Source organism: Coloeus monedula (genome assembly GCF_965178545.1).
Source record: "Coloeus monedula genome assembly, chromosome: 27".
In the NCBI taxonomy this organism is placed as follows: Eukaryota; Metazoa; Chordata; class Aves; order Passeriformes; family Corvidae; genus Coloeus; species Coloeus monedula.
The window spans coordinates 2554846-2578983 of NC_138807.1; the positions used below are offsets into that span (position 1 = coordinate 2554846).

General features: G+C 51.6%; 1 protein-coding gene across 9 annotated transcripts in view; it reads left to right on the top strand.

Moving 5' to 3' along the window:
- The window catches only part of DOT1L (DOT1 like histone lysine methyltransferase), a 76382-nt gene extending 52780 nt beyond the window's left edge, over positions 1 to 23602 (top strand). For 2 of the 9 annotated variants that reach the window (XR_014227123.1, XR_014227128.1), the window contains exons 17-28: positions 205 to 306; positions 868 to 1005; positions 1932 to 2057; positions 2964 to 3445; positions 3665 to 3788; positions 4528 to 4674; positions 5955 to 6081; positions 7435 to 8039; positions 8693 to 8898; positions 10255 to 10319; positions 11185 to 13057; positions 13955 to 23602. Coding sequence is in view for 3 of the 9 variants with exons in the window: in XM_082297949.1 (XP_082154075.1) it covers positions 205 to 306; positions 868 to 1005; positions 1932 to 2057; positions 2964 to 3445; positions 3665 to 3788; positions 4528 to 4674; positions 5955 to 6081; positions 7435 to 8039; positions 8693 to 8898; positions 10255 to 10319; positions 11185 to 12144; positions 13281 to 13852 (3654 nt within the window). In the remaining 6 variants the exon portion in view is untranslated. Of the gene's footprint in view, positions 1 to 204; positions 307 to 867; positions 1006 to 1931; positions 2058 to 2963; positions 3446 to 3664; positions 3789 to 4527; positions 4675 to 5954; positions 6082 to 7434; positions 8040 to 8692; positions 8899 to 10254; positions 10320 to 11184 lie in introns of all 9 variants that reach the window. The other 7 variants (XR_014227124.1, XR_014227125.1, XR_014227126.1 and 4 more) reach the window with 7 other exon arrangements.
- Positions 23603 to 24138: the final 536 nt, after the last annotated feature.

The window sequence follows — 24138 nt, forward strand, 5'->3', positions numbered from 1 at the left end:
TAAAGCTCTTTTCAGGTGCCTTAACTCCACCAGTATCACACCCCAACAAATCCAGGCTCTCAGGAGTCTTGGGCTGGGCTGGATGAGCTCCTGCATCTTCCCCTAAGCTCAGCTTCACCCCCAAAGTACTCCACAAACATCTCCTTGAGATGGCCCATGCTGCAGCTGGTGCTAAAAGTGTTTCCTCACTGTTCCCTCTTCCAGGAGAAGAATGCTCAGCTGTTGGGGACAGCCCAGCAGTTATTCACCCACTGCCAGGCCCAGAAAGAGGAAATCAAACGGCTCTTTCAGCAGAAGCTCGATGAGGTACCTCTGTGCTGGGGGGGATGGCTCTGAGTCAGCTGCATGTGAACGTTTTTGGTCAAGCTGAATGAGACCAGAGCAGTCTCAGGCCTCGAGCCTCTGCTTTGCAGCAGATCAGGCTCAGGAAGGTGGAATCTGTGTCACTCTCTGGTTCTGTTTTGTGCTTGGTGTTGGAACTGCTGTGTGCCCCGTGCCCGAGGAAGGGGACAAACCACAGCCATGTGGTGTTTGGTGAAGGATTCATGCCCTGCTGCTCAAACAAACTCTGTGTTGCCAACCAAGCTCAGGAGCCCAGGAGGAAATGTGGGGGCTCTCCACAGACAGTTCTGGTGGCTGGCAAAGCCTAAATGCCAGGTTTACAGCTGAATGGGTGGAACAGCAACTCCAAGGTTCTTGTGTCCTTTCTTGTTATCCCCCAGCAGCCACAAAGTGCCTTGGAGAATGCTGGGGGAGGTCCTGAGAGCTGCAGGGTTCTGCAAATCTCCTCAGTGTCACTTGGGAATGGGACATCACCTGGAATGAGGGTGTCAGGGCCTTATTGAGTGATCTCTTCTCACCTTTTAGCTGGGAGTTAAAGCTCTGACATACAATGACCTGATCCAAGCTCAGAAGGAAATCTCTGCTCACAACCAGCAGCTGAAAGAACAGACAAAACAGCTGGAGAAGGACAACAGTGAACTCAGGAATCAGAGCTTGCAGCTGGTGAGTCCAGCCCCCGGGCTGGGAACAGGGAGTGCTGCCCTTTGGGTGAGGACAGGGCAGGAGCTGGAGGCTGAAACATCATCCAGCTGCTCAGGGTCCTTTGAAACAGAGGGGTGATGGGGGGAAACCTGCAGGGAGTCCTTTTTTACCTTTTATTTACCCTGTAGCAAATCCTGAGGTGGCAGTTGGCTCTGGCCTCAGCTGTGTCCCCAAAGAGCTCTGGATGTCACTGGGTCTGGAGCTGGCTGGACAGGGAGTTTGTGCAGGGCTTGCTCTGGCCATAAGTCCTGTGGTGCTCTTCTGGGTAACTCAAAGAACCATGGAACTGTTAATGTGGGAAAAGACCTTTAAGATCAAGTCCAACCAGCACCACCATCATGCTCACCAGAGCACCACATCCTCAAGTGCCACATCCTCACGTTGTTTGAGCACTTCCAGGGGTGGTGACTCCACCACTGCCCCAGACAGCCCCTTCCAATGCCTCACAACTCTTTCTGTGAAGAAATTTTCCCAATATCCAGCCCAAACCTCCCCTGGCCCAGCCTGAGGCCGTTCCCTCTCCTCCTGTCCCTGTTCCCTGCGAGCAGAGCCCGACCCCCCTGGCTGCCCCCTCCTGTCAGGGACTTGTGCAGAGCCACAAGGTCCCGCCTGAGCCTCCTTTGCTCCAGGCTGAGCCCTCTCAGGAGGTAGCTGAGGGGAATATCTGGATGTGGAACAGTGAGGGTGGGTGATAACTCTGTTGTAGAAGAGCCAGGCCACCTGCTGCCACACTCCGCAGCACCAGGCTGGGAGGATTTTGCAATGGGCTAAAGAGGTTCTTGCACACTCACTGCAAAGTTCCTGGCTTTCAGCAGGAACCTCAGGCAGTGTGGAGGGGTGAGAGCTGTGTTTTGACCTGTTTGTCCCTGTCCCTTGTGTCTCCCCAGCTGAAGGCTCGGTGTGAAGAACTGAAGCTGGATTGGTCAACGCTGTCACTGGAGAACTTGCTGAAAGAGAAGCAGGCCTTGAAGAATCAGATTTCTGAGAAGCAAAAGCACTGTTTGGAACTGCAGGTAGAGAGCAAGGAGCAAATCAGAGTCACCAGTTTGGGGTAGCTCTTGGGCAGTGGGCCAGTTATGGGTGTTACACTGAATATGATGGGAAAGGATGAACCAGGTGCTGCTTTTTTGTTTCTTCTTTTTTATTCCCCCAGAGATTGATCTTTCTATTAGAGGATTTTAGTAACTAAGGATGTGGATAACTTTTAAAGGCAGTAGATACCATGACCTGATTCCTTGGTGATGGTGTGGAAGGAGGAATCGTGGTTTATCTTTACATATAATTAAAAATCACAAGCTGGTGATTTTCATGTGTGCTTTGATGTCTCAATTCAGGAATCATAGAATCCCAGTCTGGTTTGGGTTGGAAGGGACCTTAAAGCTCATCTTACTCCACCCCTGCCATGGACAGGGACACCTTCCACCATCCCAGGTTGCTCCATGTCCCGTCCAGCCTCGCCTTGGGCACTGCCAGGGATAGGGTGGGAATCATTTCCCCCAGAGTGATATTTCACATAGTGACAAGAAATTCAACTCCTTTGTGTGAAGAGCTTTTCTTTCCCTGTGAGATTGGCTCTAGAGCTGTTCCAGCCTTTTGCTGTATGCCTTGGCCTGGAGTGCCCTTTCCCTTCCATGGCAGTACTCCGTTACTCCACACTCTCTCTGTAAGTTGGAGATATCTTCCTTTTGGTTTTAAGATCTGAAATGTTCTTTCTCAGAGGCTCTGAGCCATTCCCCTCACCTGGGCCTTTAGGTCTCAAGCTCAGAGCAGAAATTTTTTCTCAAACTTTGGGTCCCTTGTTATGCATTGTTCCCAGAAGTAGGGACACTTCTACTTAGAAGGATTTGGAAGCAAAACTCCATAATGGGATAGAGTTGTTAACTGTAATCTTTACCTTTTGTTTTCCTCTTCATTTAAAGATCAGCATCGTGGAGCTTGAGAAGAGTCAGCGGCAGCAGGAGCTGCTGCAGCTCAAGTCCTACACGCCCTCAGAGGAGCCCCTGTCAGTGCAGCTGCACAGCAAAACCCACCTGAGCCGTGACCCCGAGGCTGAGCATGGCAGGTTCCAGCTGGAGCTGGAGTGCTCCAAGTTCCCCATGCCCCACATCAATGGCATGAGCCCCGAGCTGTCCATGAACGGCCACGCCACCCCCTACGAGCTCCAGCACGCCTTCAGCCGGCCCTCGTCCAAGCAGAACACCCCCCAGTACCCCAACTCCCACCTGGACCAGGACATCGTGCCCTGCACCCCCAACCACAGCAGCAGGCAGAAGGCAGACAAGGTGACCAGCCTGGCCCTCCCTGATTACACCAGGTTTTCCCCAGCTAAAATCGCCCTGCGGAGACACTTGAATCAGGACCACGGAGTCAATGGGAAAGCAACAGCTAATGAGATACAGAGGTGAGAGGGGAGAAGGATGGCTGGTGTTAACCTGTTGATTTGGGTTGTGGAAAGATATTTTTCAAAGTGGAGGTTTATGTGTTTTAAAAAGTTTTGTTTCAAGAAAACTCACAGTGAGAGCTTATGGGGGTAAATGAGGTGGGACGGTGCCTTGAGTGTGGCACAGGAATTCCTCATCACTGGCTTTTGTATCCTCACAGTTGTACACCTCTCTTCCAGAGCTGAGCATGTCAAAGAGAATGGCCTTACATATCCAAGCCCTGGAATTGCAAATGGCATAAAGCTGAGTCCTCAGGAAACTCGGCCCTCCTCCCCCGCGGCCTTACCCAGTGCAGGAGAGAAGGTAAAGGATCTGCTGCTGCTGCTCAGGTGCTGCCCCTGGGGCAGCAAAGGGAAGGTTGGCCAGACTGGGTAATGCAGGAATACTGCATTCTATAGCCAGCTTGGCAGGGCAAATGACACAAGATGCAGTGAATGTGATGAAATAAATCAGAGCTGGCCAAAGGGAGAGGAAGATGTGCTCCTCTCTGAGCACCAGTAATGCAGTGGTTGATCTGGCACGTGTCTGCTTGAGCTGGGAAAGGAGGCTCTTTCATAGTTAGAAAAATAAAGAGTAAAAAATTATGGTCCGTGTAATTGGTGCAGCCATGGAGCATATTGGGGCTCACAGAGCAGCAGGTGCCCTCCAGTAGCAGGTTGCCATGGAAATGCATCTGGCTGCTACAGAGGGCCTCAAGATACAAATTCTGATGTCTGAGTGCTTTTCACAGAGCTCTAACCAAAACACAGGGAAATGAGCTTGCCTAAGGCTTCCTTTCCCTGATGCTTGGGGCCAGCAGTGGCTTTAATTTACACATTTCTGTGCTGTGGGATGTTGCTGTCCCAGGAGCCTGGTGCTGGTAACCAAGCTGCTCCACGCCTGCCCTGTCTGATGTGCAGTCATTTCTCCTGGTCCTGTAATTCCTTAAAAAAAAAGGAGTGGGGGGAATGACACAAACATAGAAAGGAGCAGGTTATCACTACCTTAAAAATCTTTTCAATATCCTGTGGAAGAACTTTGCTTTCTTTGTTTGATTTTACAGGTTTTGAGAGAGAGAACCTCTGTGAGTAATGGAGAAACTATCACCAGCCTCCCTATCAGTATTCCTCTGAGCACAGTGCAGCCCAATAAACTCCCTGTTAGTATCCCTCTGGCCAGCGTAGTCCTACCTAGCCGTGTTGAGAAGGTGGTGAGTAAGGGATTGTCAACACTTTCCATCCCTAACTAAAATCCCAGTGGGCAGGAATGGGGTGCTGTGCCCCAGGATCCTCCAGGGGCTGCTGATCCTGGAGCTCTGCTCCTCGGGGGAGGCTGCTGGGGGATGCATCCTCTTGGCTCTTAGATCGTGGAGATTTTTCCTCTCCTTTCTCTGTGGGAATGGGAGGAGAGGTAGGGGGTGGTTCAGCCAGGAGGGAGGAGAGTGAAGTAAATGCCTCAGGAGAGCCTTGTCTGGAATGTCTGGCTTGGTGGAAGAGCCTGAGAGTTCCTGGCAGTGGGAGCAGAGAATTTGCATGTCAGTTTGTTCTCAGCCCTGCTTTCTGCAGGAACCTGGGAGAGAATTATTCTGTCTCAGTCACCTCAGAGCTGTTTGTTCTCACACGTGTGCAGGGTGGGCTTCAACAGCCCCTCGGGGCTGTGATACCTCGCATGTGAGTGACTGCTCTATAGCAGAGAGCTTCTGGGGCCATCTCTTATTGAGATGTGACAAGTCCCTGCCTCTCTGAGTGGAGGAGGAGTTCAAATAAGCCTGGTCCAGTTTCTCACACCAGTTTGTCACAGAAGTGCTGCAGCAGAGAACTGAGAAGCATTTGCTGCTTTTCCTGAGAGCTGTGAGTTAGAATCCATCCATGGCTTGTCTTTCAACCCCATATTGGGAAAGCTGGAGTTGGTTCACAATATTGAATCCATTGCATTTTTCCAGCTGAAGACTTCTGGCTTTAGCAGAACCAGAGTCTGCCCAGCTCTGAGCAGAGGCTGGGTGTCCTCAGGGCAGTGTCAGCCCTGGGTGGCACCTCCCTGTATGTTCAGGCTGCCATTTCACAGGTGTTCTCCCTGTTTTTAGGAAAACACCCTCAGAGAATGTCCCAGAGAACACAGCCTGATGCACTTCATGTTCCCTTTAGGGTTGTTCTGGGGACATCATACAACCATCAGTCTCCTCCCTGCTGCAGCAGTGGGCTGAGGCATTGCTGCTCCTGGCAGAGCTGTCCTGAGCTTGAATATCCTGTGATGATGAGCCTCCCTCTTTGCCTGGTGTCTGCTGTGTGACATACTGCTGCAGTGTAATTCAGCACAGCATTTTTAGCCCATAACCTGCTGATCCATGTTTTTCTCAAAACAAGCTGAATCTAGGACATACAGGAAGCAGAGTCACTTCCCTAGGCAGATGTGCTAATGCATGTGAATTTGGTTTAAACTGTGCACTTCTGATGCTGTTCCCTGTCCTGACACGCCTGTTTCTCTCCCCAGAGAAGCACACCCAGCCCAGTTCACCAGAGCAGAGACTCATCGACACTTGAAAAGCAGATTGGTGCTAGTTCTCATAATGGCATAAGCAATGCTGCTGGAAACAAGCCTCTGGCTTTGGCTACCTCAGGTAACAGCCTCCCCTGGGCACAGCTGCTCCTGTGCTGGGGCAGCACCAAACGCACGTGGCCGAGGTTTCCAAGCACTTTTTGCCAGGTGCTGCAGGCACTGGAGTGCTGGATAACTGGGGGTGAGACCAGAAACTCGTGGGTGATGCTCTGATGTGCCTCCAGCTTGGGTGCATCTGGCAGAAAGGGTTGGGTTGATGTGCCTTCACCTGTAAATAAACAGTTACTTCTGTAATTTCTATGGGGATCCAGAGATTCCCACAGATTTACAGCGTGGCAAACCTGCAGAGTGTTGCACAGCTGTGTCCTGAGCTGGTGATCTGGCTCTAAAAGTTTCATTTTACACGGTGGTGGGGTCTTTAAATAGAAGAATGAAGTTTTTGGGGCAGGTTACAGAGGTTCCTCACGAGCAGCTGTAAGGCACAAGTACCTTGTGGTGGGAAAAGCTCAAACGGGAGAGGATGGGGATCCCTTTAGGTGCAGACATTGCTTCTGAACTCACTCATCCGTGGAAATCATGGTCTTTAGCTACCCTGGGAATGTTGTGGGCCAGGAAAAGTAGGTTCTACAGCTGATCCCTCACCAGAGAGTGCTTTTGTTCTCAGTGTTTACTGCCCCGAGGGGCTTGGGTTGTTTCAGCATCTGTTTTGCAAAGGGCTTGGCTGCATTTTTCTATAAAACCAATGAAGTATTTAAAAAAACCTCGTTGTAAACCATTACCATGTTCCCTTCTGCCCCTTTCATTTAGAGAGCCCAGGCCATCCTGGAGCCCTAAACCCATTTATGATACCCCGTGACAAACACTGAATTCCCTTCCCAAGATTCCTCCCATGTGGCATTTTCCTGCCACGATGTCTTTGAAGATCCCCTGTCACTTCCTAAGTCACAGCCTTTTGTTTAATTTGGAGGAGGTGGGCTGTGTGGATGGTAAAGTCTTTCCTTTTTTTGGGGAAGAGAAGAACTGAGTCTGGCCATCCATTTCCTTGATGGAAGGAAGAGTTGAGAGTAGAGGAGCCCCGATTTCAGAAGGGGTAATAGCTCAAACAAAGCTCACACTTGAATTCCATGTAAAACTGGGAGGAGCACGTGTTATGTGGGATACCTCCATATACCACGTGAATTTTCCTGAACTGGCAAGAGAGCAGTAGGAGTCCCTAACCCCAGCTGGCGCCTCAGCACCCAGAGCCACGTTCTCACTGCCCCGTGGAGAAGCAGCCGAGTGTTTCCCGTGTAACCCAGGGCCACTGGCTGTTCTCCAGGCAGAGCTGGAATCCCTCCCGGCCCTCCCAGCCCTGTACTCGGTGACCTCTCTCTCGCTCAGCCCCAGCAATGATCAATACTTTCCCTCTCAACAGGTTTTTCTTACTCTTCTGGCTCCGTGGCAGTCAATGGAAATCTTACAAACAGCCCAGCCCATCTTAACCATAGTGTTGATCAGGCAGCTCTGGACGACTCTGGGAGTCTCTTTAACTCTGTAGGGTCTCGGAGTTCCACTCCACAACATCCTTTGCTAATGATGAGGAACTCTGGGCAGAACTCTCCTGCTCAGCAGCACTCGAGCCCCCGCTTAAGTGGCCCGGCCCAGAGCCTGGCAGGGGGACTGCAGAGTGCAGAGGCTCAGAAGATCTTTGCCGAAGGAACAAAGGGGGACCTGCAGTCTGATGCAGCGTTTTCAGATCCTGAGAACGAGGCCAAGAGGAGAATCATCTTTACAATCTCTCCTAATACAGGACATGTAAAACAATCCCCTTCCAGCAAGCACAGCCCTGTGCCCGCCAGCGCCCGGCCGGACGGCGGCCAGGCCCACGCGCAGGACGGGAAGAAGCGGGGCCGGCGGAAGAGATCCTCCACTGGGAATCCCAGCGGGAACGCCGCCGTCTCCCCGAAACGCAAACCCCTGCCCTCGGTGGCCGGGCTCTTTACGCAGCCCTCGGGGTCGCCGCTCAATATCAACTCCATGGTAAGGGCCCCATGGGAGGAGCTGTGCTTTGGGAAAGCTCTTGGAATTAGGGATAAGCTGCAGGCTCCCAGGCTGGAGCTGGAATTGCTGTGGAGGCTCTTTGCAGCAATTCTCCTGCCTCTCGTTTTCACGGAGTTGGTGAACAGTTTGTGTGTAAGCAGAGTGTCTTCAAAGAGCTCTTTGCTCTCAGAGCATTAAAAATTAAAAATAATCTCTTCCCTCATGACAAAGAGCTTGTTTCTGCAGTGGAGTTGATTTTTGAGGCTGTAGATTCAATATTTTGAAAATAGTTTAAGCTGAGATTGACTAAACAGCAGAGGAGTGCCAGAAGCATATGGCATCCTCGCTAATGAAGCCAGCTAGAGAGTTGTGTGCATGTGATCCTGCAGTGTCGTTTGAGAAGAAAAGGTTTATCCCAGGTCTTCATTTCTGCCTTCAAACATAAAATCAAGGAATGAGAATTAGCTGGTTTTCCAAGTTCCATTTAAGCTTTTGCCCCAGTTCTCGTGCAGGAGGTGGGATGTAGCAGCAGCAGTGCTAAACCAGCAGCTGTTGGATGTCCCAGAGCAAGTTACACCTGCATTAATGTCCTTAACAAGATGCCTTTCCAGGGATACTCTCATCTGTAACTGCTTTCTCTCCTTCTCACCCAGGTCAATAACATTAACCAGCCCTTAGAAATAACAGCCATTTCCTCTCCTGAAAACTCCCTGAAGAACTCTCCTGTTCCTTACCAGGACAATGACCAGCCCCCAGTGCTGAAAAAGGAGAAGCCCCTCGTTCAGACCAACGGTGTCCATTACTCCCCCCTGACATCGGATGACGAGCAGGGCTCTGAGGATGAGCACAATAGCAGCAGGTGAATGCACAGGCACCGTTCCAGGATGAGGTTTCTCTCAGGGCTGATAACACTGCTCTCAGCAGCAGGGGTGTGTTTAAACCTCTTTGTTCCCCTTGCTTGGAGGCCCATCCCATTATCCCAAACCTCGTACGAGGCTGAAGCTGTGAACAGGGAAGGCATTCAGGCAGTGGAATGTGGGAACCTGCTGCTGCTGCTGTGCTTGCAAGGCTGGCAGGGCCTGGCCTCGGGGAGAACTGGTGGAGAAATGACTGAGGGAAATGGAGGAGACTGAGGGGAGGCTCCTTGGGGCTGCAGCTCCTCCCGAGGGGAGGCGGAGGGGCAGGGGCTGAGCTCTGCTCTGGGACAGGGACAGGAGCCCAGGGAACGGCTGGAGCTGGGTCAGGGCTGGCCATGGAGCTCAGGGAAAGGTTCTTCCCCCCGAGGCTGCTGGGCACTGCCCAGGCTCCCCAGGGAATGGGCCCGGCCCCGAGGCTGCCAGAGCTGCAGGAGCGTTTGGACAGCGCTCTCAGGGATGCCCAGGCTGGGGTTGTTGGGGTGTCTGTGCAGGGCCAGGGGCTGCACTGATGATCCCTGAGGGTCCCTTCCAGCTCAGGATATTCTGGGATTCTGTAATTTTCTTACTGTGCTGCTTTGTAGGAGCACTGAGGTTTGATGTGATCTCTAAGGATTTGTCTCCTGCTCACTCCCAGTTTAAAACTTTGTTCAATTCCTGCCCCAAACTATTGATGTGTTACCCTGGAAATGGAGTACTTTGCACCCTTTGCCTGCCTGTGGGGTGCAATATTTTTCTTCTTTCAGATGCTGGAAAACTGTCCAAGGGCAGGGCTGGATGGGATATTGGGAAGGAATTGTTCCCTGGGAGGGTGGGCAGGCCCTGGCACAGGGTGCCCAGAGCAGCTGGGGCTGCCCCTGGATCCCTGGCAGTGCCCAAGGCCAGGCTGGACATTGGGGCTGGGAGCAGCCTGGGATAGTGGAAAGTGTCCCTGCCATGGCAAGGGTGGAATGGGATGAGCTTTGAGGTCCAACCCAACCCAAAACATTCCAGGATTCTGTGAGAAATAATCACAATAAAAATGTGGTTTGACTTCTTATTTTGAAAGAAAAACAACAAAGTTCTCTGAATGTGCACTAATCCTCTCAAAGAGCAGTAATTCTGTAATAGCTCCTGCTTAAAGTTTGTGATGGGTGTTTTGATTCTTATAAATTCCTTTAGTGACACAAAACTGTGGGGCTGACTTGGTTTTTACACTCTCCCATCTGATAAGACCTGATCATGAGGAGTGTAGGTTGTGAGGGTAAATGTACAACAGAAGGTTTGCTATAAGTGCTATAACCTTTCTATTTTCCCACTAGAATTGAGAGGAAAATTGCAACAATATCATTGGAAAGCAAATCTCCACAGAAGACTGTTGAAAATGGTACGTGTGAGGAACGTGAATTGTTTGTGGTTATGGCTGGGCCTGGGGATGGGTGAAGCTGTGTCAGTAGGAGCTGCTGGACAAAGTGCAGTTTTGAATCATCATTAAGTGGCTGCTAATTATAGATTTTGGGTCACTTCTTTCTGTAGTCACAGGTCACCAAAGATCTGACCAGTTTTTTATTGACTCAGTGTTTGAGGAGGGATCTGTAGGATAAAGGTAGGGGGGAAAAGCAGATCAGTGCTCTCAAACTTCTCCAGAGTGTTCAACTGAATTTTAAGGACTTTTAGGTGACTTCACAAATATTTCTGCCTTTGGATCAGAAATACAATTACAGACTGATAAAAGGTGGGTGTTGAAGGATAAAAAAAGTGGGTGCTGCCCAGAGAAGGGAACGGAGCTGGGGAAGGGGCTGGAGCCCCAGGAGAGACTGAGGGAGCTGGGAAAGGGGCTCAGGCTGGAGCAAAGGAGGCTCAGGGGGGACCTTGTGGCTCTGCACAACTCCCTGCCAGGAGGGGGCAGCTGGGGGGGGTCGGGCTCTGCTCGCAGGGAACAGGGACAGGAGGAGAGGGAACGGCCTCAGGCTGGGCCAGGGGAGGTTTGGATTGGATATTGGGAAAATTTCTTCACATAAAGGGTTGTCAGGGCAGTGGTGGAGTCACCATCCCTGCAAGCGTTCAAACAACAGTGGAGGTGGCACTTGGGGACATGGTTTAGTGGTGAGCATGATGGTGGTGCTGGCTGATGATCTTAAAGGTCTCTTTCAACCTTAAGGATTCTGTGATTCTATCAAACCCCATTCTCAAGGGGCAGATTTAGTGAATGCTGTTTATTGACATTTGTAAACCTTCCCCCCCCCAACCAGGTGGCAGCTTATCAGGGAGGAAACAAGCACAAAGCAACGAGAACATGAACAGCAGCAAATGGAAATCGACTTTTTCACCGATATCCGACATCAACCTGACCAAAACCACAGACAGCCCCTTGCAGGCGGTGTCAGCTCTGAGCCAGAACTCCCTGTTTGCCTTCAGGCCTCCCTCCGAGGACGGGCTGGCCATGGACACCAAGGTCCCGGGACACCCCAGGAAAAGCCTGGCTGTGCCCTCGGACGGGCTGAGCCCTGGCACAAACCCCCCCAACGGCTTCACCTACAACGGGGGCCTGTCCAGTGAGCTGGGCTTGCACGGCTTCATGGACAGCGCTGCTCTTCCACACAAAGCTCCGGATGGGACGGCTTCCAACTGCTCCCTGGGGTTCCCCTCACAGCGAGGCAAAGACCTGGGGGTGTCGGACACGAACCTTTTCCTGAACAAGAGGCAGCTGGAAGGTCTGGGCAGCAAGGGAGAAGAGCTGAGCCGGCCAGGGGTGAAGGGCAAAGAGCTCAGCGAGCTGAGCGTCCGAGCGGGGGGGTCTGCGGAGAAAAACTCTGTGCAGCACAACGGGAAGGTCGGCAAGGGAAGGGACCGAGACGTGGAGTTTAAAAATGGCCACAACCTTTTCATTTCTGCTGCTGTTTCGTCTGGTGGCCTTCTGAATGGTAAAAGCCTTTCTACTGCTGTCTCCTCAGCAGGGACCCCAGCGCCGTCTGTCCCGACGCACCATCCTTTCCTCAACACTCTGACCACTGGATCGCAGTTCCCCCTCGGCCCCATGGCCTTGCAAGCAAACCTCAACTCGGTGACAAATTCCTCAGTATTGCAGTCCTTATTTAATTCAATGCCAGCTGCTGCCAGTCTGGTCCACGTGTCATCAGCTGCAACCAGACTGACTAATTCTCACACTATGGGGAACTTCTCTCCTGGGGTTACAGGTGGAACAGTTGGAGGTAGGCAGAACTCTTTCTCTGGTATAAGACAGGGCCTAAAGGAAAGTCTGACACTGCCTCTCCAGGGGTGAAACCCTTTCATTTCTACAGGATGTGAAGCAGATCTGTCCCACATAACCAGTCTCCTCTCTCTCTCTCTCTCTCTCGGAATTGCTAGGATGAGTTCAGTTCCCCACAGTGAAATCTCATGAGCTTTGTCTGCTAGATGAGCTTGTTGTACCACCTTAATGAAACAATACACCCAGACTTTGTGATTGATAATGTTTGCTTGTTCAGATGTTGCTGTGTTGGAACCAACTTAGGTCTGCCTGCAGGTAACAGATTTCACTTGTGCTGGTACCATGTTAAGGATCTCTAACTTGTCAACTTGAGTAAATGTTGAGATTAGGCCTTGAATGGATTTAGCATGATCCAGGAGGAGCAGAACATCAGAGGAGCTGGTGTTGGGAGTTCTGTAGCATTCTGGCCCTTGAATGGACATGAAGAGCATTTCTTGGCCAGGAAGGGCAATGCCATATGCACCTTGCACTTCTGGGATTCTGCACAGGCTTGGCTTCTGTGGCCCACACCGGGGACAAGCTGGCAGGACTAGAAGATAGGCTGAACCTGCCATTTCTAAGTGTCCAGGGCAGTTTTTCTTACCTGTCCATAATCATTCAGGCACCATGTCGGGAAATCCTAACTCTCACATCTCTCAGCACATAGATTTGCTGGAATTACAACTCCCCTCTGCTGCCCTGTAAGTGGGGGAGCAGGAGGGTGGGGAGGGAAGAGCAGCACTTTGAGTCTTCAGATAACCAACTCTAAAGACCACTTCTAATCTCATCAAAACTCTGCCCGTGTGGTATAGAACTGACAGTTCTTGGGTCTGACCATTTTTCCTCGTGGCATTTAGAGGTTGGCAGTAGGAAAGGTAAGTGGAACCTTTTGTACCTCCTGGCCTGCACCATTATCTCTTCATTGCTTGCTGCCTTCTCACGCTGCATATTTTTGTATGGGGCTGTAACTATTATAATTTTGCTTTTTGTTTGTTTGTTTTTTCTTTTTTTTTTTTTCTTTTTTGTTTTGTTTCTCTTGTCACTTGAGACTGTACAAAGCCCATCTGTTGAAGCTGAGTTTTTCTCTCCTGTTTGCAGGTATTTTTAACCATGCGGTGCCTTCTGCCTCCTCTCCTCATCAATTTGGAGCCAGTTTCAGCAGCAGTGCTGTCTCTAGCAGCACCGTGCTAAGCTTAAACCCTCTGCAGGCTGTTGCCAGCACCTCATCCTCATCCTTCCCACCCTCTTCCTCTAATTTAGTAACATCTAGTGAGACTAGACCTGCTCAGCACCTCAACAGAGCGCCAGTGCAATCTGTCTTCCATCCCCCTCCTCCCCCTCCTAACGTGTCCTTGCCTCCCCCTCCTCCTTTACTCGCTTCTAACTCCGAGCCTGCTCTCCTGCAGAACCTGCCCTCCATCCCCCCCGGCGAGACGTTCCTGCCCTCCTCCTCCTCCTTCTCCTCTGCTCCTGTCCAGTCTAACTCTTCTTTGTCTATTAAACTGGCTTCTCTCCAGCACAAACCCTCCCGCCCCTCCTTTACAGTCCATCACCCGCCCCTGCCCCGCGTGCTCCCGCAGCCCAACGCCGCTGGCACGGCCGCTATGTGGGTGACCCTTGGCATGCAGCCTCCTTATGCTTCGCACCTTTCGGGGGTTAAGCCACGATAAAGAGCTTGCTTAGCTAACAGTTCTTGTTTTGTAAGGTAAGGCCAGACACAAAACCAGAGGAGTTTGCGTGCGACGTGCTCACTGACGCTTCTTCCTTTGCAGAGAGAGGTCGGGGCCGGGCTCCGTCAAACAGAAACCTCTGAAATGGGGAAAGCGACCTCTAAAATGGGGGAGAGAAACCTCTAAAATGGGAGAGAGAAACCTCTAAAATGGGGAGAGAAACCTCTAAAATGTGAGGAGCAAATCACCCGGTGGCAGAGGATGGAAAGTGTTGATGCTCTCTGTTTTGGGAGTCAGGATTTCTCGACAAGGAGTGCTCGCAGGGGTAGCTCTGCTCTTGCTCAGGGTTATGTTCAGGCTAAGATCTCTTCCTAGAAAGAGAGAGTGTTCTTTCTGGAGGTCGTAACAGGAGGAAATGTCTATTTTTCATGTGGTTTTATACAGTTGTTGGAAGTGGGTGTTGCCCATCTGATCCCCCTCCCCTCCTGCACAGCCTGTTTATCCCAAACCAGTCCTCGTCCGTGGCATTGAGGTGCCCAAAGGTGCCTCTTTGTGACTGTATGTGACAACGTGGTGGTCAGTAAAAACTGCCAGTCAACAGCAGCTGCTCTAAATAGTCATAAAGTTCAAAATCTCTAGGTTATAAACTTCAGCTTTGCTTGGAGAGCAAATTCCCTGGGCCTGCAGTGCAGTCAGTGTCCCCTGCATCACTGCAAACACAACCACAGGTAGCAGAGAAGGGCTGTGACTCCCCTGTCACTTCCCTGTGCTGGACTCTCTGCCAGGGCTGGCAGGAACAGTCTCAGCAGATGTTTTCTTTATGCCCACAAGCCCTGGGAGCACAGGGAATGTGCAGGGGGAAGTGGGAGCAGGAGAGGAGGGTTCTGGAGGCTGTGTGCATTTCTCCTGAAGCAGGGGTTTATTGAACTGTCTCTAGAGCAACTCCAGAATAAACTGTACCACCACAGAGCTGGGTACTGTGGTTCATGCAAACACTCTGTGGCAATCCTGCTGTACCAACTCGTGCTTGCCAAGTGCATCCAGCGTGTCCGGCCCCGGAGCTGGCTCCGTGCTTTCCTTGTAGGTCTTTGATGTTGTTGCTGTCCGCTGGTACCAAAGCTACAAACGTGGTTGAACACACTTTGCTGCTTATAAAACTCAATTACAACCTACCTGAGAGAGCCTCTGTGCATTGTGTGTAGTGTCTTCCTCATCAAATTCCTCCTCAGACACCACAAACCCCTGGTTAGGCTTTTGGGAGGCACGTAAGTATTGCCAGGTCCTTCCCCGCAGGGAAGGGAGGCTGAGGAAGGGCTTTGTGTGCCAGCAGAGAGGTGTGGGCTTGGAAAACCCTGGATAGAGACAGGATGGGGATGGTGAGGAGGGTCAGTTTGGGGTGTGTGTAGTGAGAGCAGCGTGAGAGTTTCTGCTGGAGTTACCTGGACCTGAGGCCATGCTAGACTAGGATCCCACAGGTGTGACAGTCCCTGAAAACCTTTGAGAGTAGAGGCGAGGCACAAAAGGGACTTGTAGGAGAGTAGCTGGGTGCCAAATCTGGGTTGTGGAGCACAGGAGCAGAACTGGTGGTACCAGAGGTGGTTGTGATGCCAAGCCCTGTGACTTGAACTCAGTTCAGGTGTTTGAGCAGTGACCTTGACTTCAGTGAGAACAGATGTGCTCAGTCCTTGAAGAAGCAGGGCTGTAACCAGGAACTGGGGACTAAAATCACCTGCTTTGCTTCTGTTCTCTGGAGCCAGGCTGGGAGAGCTGGGGGTGCTCACCTGGAGAGGAGAAGGCTCCAGGGAGAGCTCCGAGCCCCTTGCAGGGCCTAAAGGGGCTCCAGGAGAGCTGCAGAGGGACTGGGGCCAAGGCATGGAGGGACAGGAGCCAGGGAATGGCTTCCCAGTGCCAGAGGGCAGGGCTGGATGGGATCTTGGGCAGGAATTGTTCCCTGGGAGGGTGGGCAGGCCCTGGCACAGGGTGCCCAGAGCAGCTGGGGCTGCCCCTGGATCCCTGGCAGTGCCCAAGACCAGGCTGGACATTGGGGCTTGGAGCAGCCTGGGACAGTGGGAGGTGTCCCTGCCCATGGCAGGGGGTGGAATGGGATGGGCTTTAAGGTCTTTCCCGACCCAAACCATTCCATGATTCACAACATCTCTCCCCCACAACAATAACAAAACTCAAAGCAGATTAACTTGTGCTATAAAAATGTAAAATACTGAGGGGAGAAATACCTTTTTTATTCTTTTTCCCCCCACTTGGTGTCTGTCCCATAGGACAGAGTTCAACACAGTCACAGCTTGAAACACTGCAGCGTTTGGAGGGGCCCGGTGTCCCTTGGAGCATCCGTCCTTTAATTGGGATTGGGTCAAGATTTGCTTCACCTGAGGAGGTCTTGGAGCAATGTAGGAATGATTGACACATCTAACAACACAGCAGATTTTTGCCTTTTTTATTTAGATGAGTCTCTTCCTCTCCTGTTGTGCAGGTAACTAGGATTTCTACCTCAACCCAATGTGACCTATGCAAGGACAACGTGGACCAACTTCACTCGGCTTCCACTGAAAGGTGCTCACCTGGCCTGTGCAGGGGTTTCTACTCTCTTACTACTGGACAAAAATAAAAACCATAAAAAAGACCTAAACAACAGAGCAAATATTTACTGTGAATCTGAGTAAAAAAAAAAAAAAAGGAAAAAAAAAGGAAAAAAAAAGAAAAAAAGGCAAAAGAAATGCTTAAAGCTCCAGTTTGTATTGTTGATAGTTTAGATAAAGTATTTATCTTTTTTTTAAAGTGAAAACAATTTTGACTTATTTTATTCCACCTAGACTCATAAATACAAGTTATTAATATGAAATTCTCTGAATACTAAAGGACTGGCACACCAGCAGAGATGTAAAAGAGCCTCCTCGGTGCTATTTTGTCCGTCAGAACTGTGCCTCTGGTTTGAATCCTTGGTGCTGATTTTGGGGGGGTTGACCAATGCCAAACCCAGTTCTCAAAGGTCTGCAGATTGTTTATTCCCCTGACTCTGTTCATATCCCAAAATCTGCTTGCTTGGCTGCAGGGGAGCGACAGAGGAAGGAATTCTCCTCCCTGGGGGTTTGATTTGGACTGAGCCAGGTGCTTTTTAATGGGTGGGTTTTAATTGAGTTTGTGACTAACGAGGGCTCTGTGCTCCCCTCTGGAGCAGCCTGGGCAGGCACAGTTGCAACAGGAGAAATCCAAGTCCTGCCCCATCCCAACTACTTCCCTGGGCCATTTGCAGTTGCTGGTGGCACTCGGGTCACTGTGAATTTTGGTAGCTGGTTGGTAACTCTTTCTTGGGGCTTATGAACAGGGTGTGGGGTCAGTGGTGTTGGTGCAGCCCTTTCCCAGCACGGGGAAGACTGAACATTGTGCTTCTGTCCTGCTGCAGGGCACAGACTTGCTCAGCTCGTTGTTTCTCTGTTCCAAGCACGACGCGTTTCTTTGGTAGGGTTTTGGTTCTTGACTCCGACCTGGCTCGGCCGTGTCCCTGGATTGCCAAGGTGCTTTTTGCTATCGTGTTCCTTTGCTTTTGGGTAGGTTCTTGAATGGTAGTTCACAAAAACACCCCGAGCTGGCTGCCTGTGCTGCCACTGTCCCCCCTGGGGCAGGGACCTATGTTGTGACTCGGTGTCGTGTGTGCAGGAAGGGCTGATTTTACAGAGGTCTGATGAGAACTTGTGAGTTTCCTATATTGTATTTCCTTTATTTTTAGGTTTTACAATGCACAATAAACCTGTAAAAACTTATTTATTCAAGTGCACAAAGTGAGGAGGAGAAGGAGGATCCGTTCAAGTGGGAATCAGGCTGGTCTGAGTTCGGGCTGGGCCAAGCACTGATAAAGGAAACTGCAGTAGAAAGGGGATTGCAGCAGCAAAATGACTGGAAAAAAGTCACGTTCAGGCTTTGGGAAACACCTCCCTGCTGGCCCTGGTGCTCAGAGGGGCAACACTATGTCCTTAAATCCCTTCTAGTGCTCCCTGGTGAGTGTCTGCTGCAGCCATCAGGCACTGGCAGGAGCTCCATGGAGCATCCCGGGGTCACAAACAGCAGCTCAGCTCCTGCCTCTGGCTGTGGGCTCAGTGAGGTCCCTGTGCCCTCCTGTGCTCTCCTGTGCCTGGATCCAGGAGGGCTGGGAGTGCTTGGAGAGCGGGTGAGGGGCTGCAGCAGCTCCCACCCTCTGCAGGGTTCAGTTCTCATCCTGGGCAGTCTTAGGAGACATTTAGGACCAGGTGCAGTTGTTCTGTGATTCCTGAGTGTGTCTTCCATAGGAGCCTCTGTGTGCAGACTCTGGGGATCTGCCTTTGCCTCCTCATCCACTGGGAAGGGCTGGGCCTGAAAGCCCTGGGAGTTGGGGGCATTTTGGATGTTTTCTGCTTTGTGTGTGGGACAGGGTGTGTTCTGCTGAGGGACTGGCAGCACGAGGAAAACCTGGAAAAGGGCAGGAATGCTCGGAGGGTGAGAGCTGAGGAACATCCAGTAGCTTCTAGTAGGAGCCAAACACAGTGTATGTCCTGGAATCCAGGAGCACAATGTAACCCAGATGTTTTGCAGCTGGGAGTTGGGCAGCTCCAGCTTCTTCCCCAGCACACAGCAGAGTGCTGGGGCCTCTGGAGACTGCAAATGAGTGATTGCTGGAGGGGCAGCAGCCTTAATTAATTTCCTAATTACCTCTCCCCCATCATTTATATCTCTGGTGAGAGAGAGAGAGGAGGAAATATGAGTAGAAGCTTTTCATCCCCCGATTTTATCAGATCCTTTCCTGCAGAGGGACCAGGACGTGGTGCCCCTTGGAGCTCTTGTACCTCCCCTTCACCTCCAGCCACAGAGATCCAGGAGGAAAACTTGGCTGCCATCCCTTGTCCTGGTTTGGTTGGTGCCCAAGGCACTCACAGGATCCATGCTGGAGAAGGAACCACCCCACAGATTCCATGGAACCCTCTGTGCTTCCCGGCACTGGGCCCGTGTCACCCTGTGGACAGGGGGCACTCCCTGGATGAGGAGGGACAGATCCTTGTGGGAATGATGTGCTCTGCATCCAGCAGCTCAGGAGTCAGTGTCAGGGGAGCCAGACCGAGCTGTCAGAGAGGTCAGGGGTGGCCTGGGCTCTGTCTCCTCACAGCTGGACTCACTGATCTGAAAGATCTTTTCCAACCTGAACAATTCTGTGATTCCAGAACCCTTTGGAGCAAAGGCCCCCGGCGAGGAGTTTGTCACTGCTCTCTGGAGGGTGTTGAGGAAAAGCAAAGCCCGTCTGTCCCTCGCTGTCACCTCTGGTCTCTGCTGTGGTGGCCAGCCAGTGTCCAAGGCAGGGCTGGCTCAGGAGCAGCCCTGGGAATGGGCAGCACAACCCCTGGACTCAGCACTCGGCTGTGACCGAGCCACTTCCAACCCCCCAGGATTTCCGAGTCTGTGACTCTCCAGACATCATCTGGGAAGGCCCAAGGAAACCAGACCCAGGGATGAATCTTTGGGATTCCTGGGAAGGGATCCAGTCTGCCTGAGCATCAGCCTTCCCCTACCTGTGCCCCAGTGCCTGCTGGCATCCCAGTGCCTGCCGTTCCCACCCTGTTCCACACTGGTGGAATCCGGAGCTGCTCCGGCCGTGCCGGTGTCTTCCCCCCACCCCAGGCCCTGCACTGGAGCTGCTCCTGGCAGCGATTCCCAAATGGTGCTTCCAGAGGGTGCCTGCTCAGCACTGAGGTGGGAAGCCAAGGGGGCACTTTAGGACTGGAGCCTCGGCCCTGCCTGAGCTGGGAGATGTTTTTGCCAAGAGATTCCTGGTTTTGTCTTCCCTCTCCCTGACCTTTTATTGCTTTGCTGTTGTCTGGGGCAAGCTCAGCTTGAAATCGTGGAGTCACAGAACATCCTGAGTTGGAAGGGACCTGGAGGCTCATCGAGTCCAGCTCCTGGCCAGTATGTTACTCCTCTGTCTGCACATTGGGAAGAGCTTTCACCTGGCTGCAGGCAGACCTTGGAGCTGGTGGAATCTGATCTGTGTGGCCCCAGCCGTGACCTCTGGAACACTGAGCCAGAAGCTGAAACCTGTTTGCAATAATTGAAGATCCTCTGGAGCAATCAAAGCCAAACAGTTCCAGAAAAAGAGAATTTCTCCTGCCTTACCACATCCTGCCGGTGCCGGGTCCCGCCGTTCCGGGGCTGTCACAGCTCCCCCTCCTCCACGCCCCTGCTGCCAGCGAGGGACTGGCCAGGAAGCCAAAGCACATCTTGGAGCACATCTGTGCCAAAAAAATGGAACTTCCTGAGTGCTGTGCTGAGGAAAACCTGTCCCTGCTGCTCAATGTCAGCCTTGAGGAACAAGACTTGCGTGGGCTCTTCCTTTTTTGGGGATTTGCCACCTCTGGCTCACCAGGCCCAGTCCCCTGGGACCCATGGTGCTGGGAGGGCTCCAAAGACACTGGACCTAAATTTGGGATTTGCTGCAGATGAGTCATTCAGCAGCAATTCTTCTTCCATCAGTCAGGGGTGTGGGGACACCCAGCAGCTGGATTGCTGAGGGAGAGAGCAGGAAAACATTGCTGAGGATGTAGAGGCTGGATCCGAGCTGGTGCGAGGGATAAGGGGCATGAGGAGGTGTCCCTCCATCACCTCTTGGTTTGGCACAAACGAGGCCCTTCCCTGCAGGAAGGTGTGGGTCAGTCTGGACAGCCAGGGAACATCTTCACCTCAGCTCAGTTGTGGATGCAGTGGGAGAGAGGAGAAGGAGGAAGGAGAAGCAGCTTTTTAGGGAAGCAGCAGGGAGTGCAGCACATCCTCTCTGTCCCTGACATTCCGGGACCGAGCGTCATCTCCAGCTCCTTCTTTCAGCAGGAATTTGTGTCTCCTCCACCAGACAGATCAGAAATTCTTGTGCCTCTATCTCTTTTCCTTCCTTCCAGCACTTTATCTTCCAGTGCACCCCTTGTGCTCCCCCTGCTCTTGGCTGGGGTTGTGCTCCAGGCTCAGCCTGGCAGGGGAGGTGGGATTCCCCTGTGCCAGGACTCGCTGCTGGGATCAAGCCGAGCTTGGAGGGTCTGAGTCTGGGTTCACACCCACAGCCCCTGAAGTCCCCCAGGCAGGAAGGTGACATCACTTGGTCGTGAATGGATTTACTCATCTCTTTTTGAATCCAGAGATTCCAAATCCCCAGGACTTGACACTCCTTGGTGTGAAACTCGCCCAGCTCTGGGTCATGCTCAGTTCAAGCGCTGAGTCACTTTCTTCTTTCTTTAGTCATACTTGATCCTTGAGGACGTCACTTGAGCAATTTCAGCCTGGAGTGGAGAGGTTTCCAGCCTGATCAGCTCTTCCATCCCACCTGGAAACATCTCCAGTTGGAGCATTGCTCCAGAGCTGCTCGGGGCTGTCCCTGCCCTCACCCCGCTGGGGACAGGTTTCCTTCTGAGATGTGTTGGGGTCACTTCTTTAAGCTCCTTCTTCAGGGTTGGACTAAATGACCTGTAAAGGTGCTTTCCAATCTTTCCAAACTGTTCTGGTTCTCTGTGCAGACACATCTGGGAGGAGCTGGGTGAGAGCCAGACCTGCCTCACCTGCTGCTCCTGCACCTCCACCCCAGTGCTGTGGGGTGCAACATTTGGCAGCTCAGGTGCTTCCCACCACAGTGGATTTACTGCCCGTGGTCATTGGTTCCATCTCATCCCAACCTTCCCCTGGAAAACTGTGGATCTTCCTGTTCTGCTGGGCTGCCCCTTCCAGGGCAAGGTCTTTTCTTGTGGCCATGGACTGGCAGCCTGGGGCTTGGTTCTTGCTGGGACTGTGTGTTCAGAAAGCAACATCTGCTCCTCTGGTATTTTTCCACTCGGAGGAGAGTCCAGGCAGAGGAGAGCCCGAGGGAGTGGTGGCAGGAGAGTCCCAGGGAGCTGCTGGGGCCACCCAGGCCTGGCTCGGGGGGACCCCAGCGCTTTCAGCTCCTCTGAGTCCCTTCAGGGCCCCCCTTTGGCACTGTGGGACCCTCGGGATGCTCCCGCTTCCCTCCCTGCTCCTGCTGATTGCTGGGAGAGGAGACTCCCAGCACTGGGAGCTGTTCTCAGGCTGCTGAAGGTGATTCCCCTCCTGCTCAGCCTTCCCAGCCCCTTCCTTCCCTCCTCAGCTGGGTCTGGAGCACCCCTGAACCCTGGGGACACCTGCACTGCCCGGCCCGGGGTCGCTGTCCCCACGGAGCAGCCGTTCCCGAGGGTTCCCTGCCTTGTCCTGGTGCTGATGCCGAGGTGGCTTCGCTTGGTCACCCCCCCTGTGACCCATTTGCTTTTGGTGCCGGAATTCGCCCTCTGACCCAGAGGATTCTCTGTGGGTTTTGTCCTGGATAACTCCACCCTGGAGTTCTCCCAACTCCCAGGGGTGGCTGCTGTGGAAAATTCTGCTTTTCTGGTTGTTTTGCCTGAGCCAAAAGCACAGAGAGGATGAAGGGTTGGGAGCAGGGGAGGGCCTTGGGCAGGGCTGTGAACCCAAAATCCTTCTGGGGAGCAGAAACTACACAGTGTTTTTGTGAACTATCTTTGCAGCACTGAGGAAAAATCACAGGAATTGGAGTTTTGGGAGCACAGATGTGCAGTCAGTGTATGACTATTTGAAGTTTTACTGGTTTTAAAGGGTTTTTTCTTCCTTTTTTTTTGCTCTGTTTCCATTTTCCACTCCATTTGTGGATCAGGTTTTCACTAAAAGCTGGAGTTCCAGTTTCAAAATGTTGTTGTGCCATATTTTATTTATCCTTATACATTATAAATATATAAATATCTATTTAGACTAAATATTGCATTGAAAGATGCTGTTATTGGGAACTTCAGGGTTTAAACCCAAGACAAAAAAAATGGGAAATAATTCTCCAGTACTTTTGCTGTTTGGGACCTTCTCCCTGAAGGGCTCCTTGAGTTCTTTGTGGTGTAAAAACAAAATCACATCCAAAAATTCAATGTTTGACGATGCTAACCCTGAAGTTCTCAGGTTTGTGATCCTTTGGTTTTCTCGAGGTACATCTGGTTGCTTTTCTGGTGGAGTCAAATGATTTTTTTAAAAGGTTTCATCTCTGGAGTTATTGAGGAAAAGGTGGAATGGGTTGATCCATCCTGCTTGGCTTTTTTAACCTATTAATGTTTGAAGTGATCGATTTCCAATTAAAACCCAACTTTTTAGGTCTCTGTTCTACTTAAACTTTTTAGGAGTGAGAGCCTGCCCTCGCTGAGTGGGACTTGGATGGGGAAAGCAGTAGATGATGAGGTTGCTGTTGCTCAGGAATTGATTAGTAAACTTTTAACTACTAATAAAAATCCATTCTTCAATGGATTTTTTTGAAAAACCCATTTTCTTAGGACAGTGATATGGGATGTTTCCTAGTAAATAGGAATTAGTTTATATAATTTAGCCTATTAAACTGAATTATTTAAAATTCAAACTTCCCCTAATTTATCTCCTTTTTTTTTTTTTGGTTTTCTTTTTTGTTTTGATTGTTTTCTTTTTTTTTTTTATACTGGTAAGTTGTCCTGTCATTCCTTTCATTCCTGCATAGCAGTAGTGTGAATTCTGGTGTGTATATATGTATGTATAATATATATATTTCCACCCTGCCTTTCTAATTCTCCACAATGTAAGAGTTAGTTTTTGCTCCCCTCCCTCCACTTAATTTCTCGTGTCTCCCTTGATTTGTAATTGAAACGATGCTTTGAAGTTTTGTCTTTATATTAAAGTGTCTGTATTTTAATACACTGAGCTCTTGTGGACTTTCACTGTCTCAGCAAGGACGGGCTGGAATCAGGAGGGAAATGGGATTTGGGGGGGGCACAGAGGGACAGGGACCCCTGAACCAGGGGGCACCTTCAGCTCTGAGGGTTTGGGGATCCTGTGCTGGGCACTGGGGAGGGACAGCAGGGCCTGGGGACAGCTCTGGGCCCAGCAAGGGACAGGGAGGGGCTGGAGCGTGTCCAGAGAAGGGAACGGAGCTGGGAAGGGGCTGGAGCCCCAGGAGTGGCTGAGGGAGCTGGGAAAGGGGCTGAGCCTGGAGCAAAGGAGGCTCAGGGGGGACCTTGTGGCTCTGCACAAGTCCCTGACAGGAGGGGGCAGCCGGGGGGGGTCGGGCTCTGCTCGCAGGGAACAGGGACAGGAGGAGAGGGAACGGCCTCAGGCTGGGCCAGGGGAGGTTTGGATTGGATATTGGGAAAATTTCCTCACAGAAAAGGCTGTAAAGCACTGGAAGGGGCTGTCTGGGGCAGTGGTGGAGTCACCACCCCTGGAAGTGTTCAAAGTGT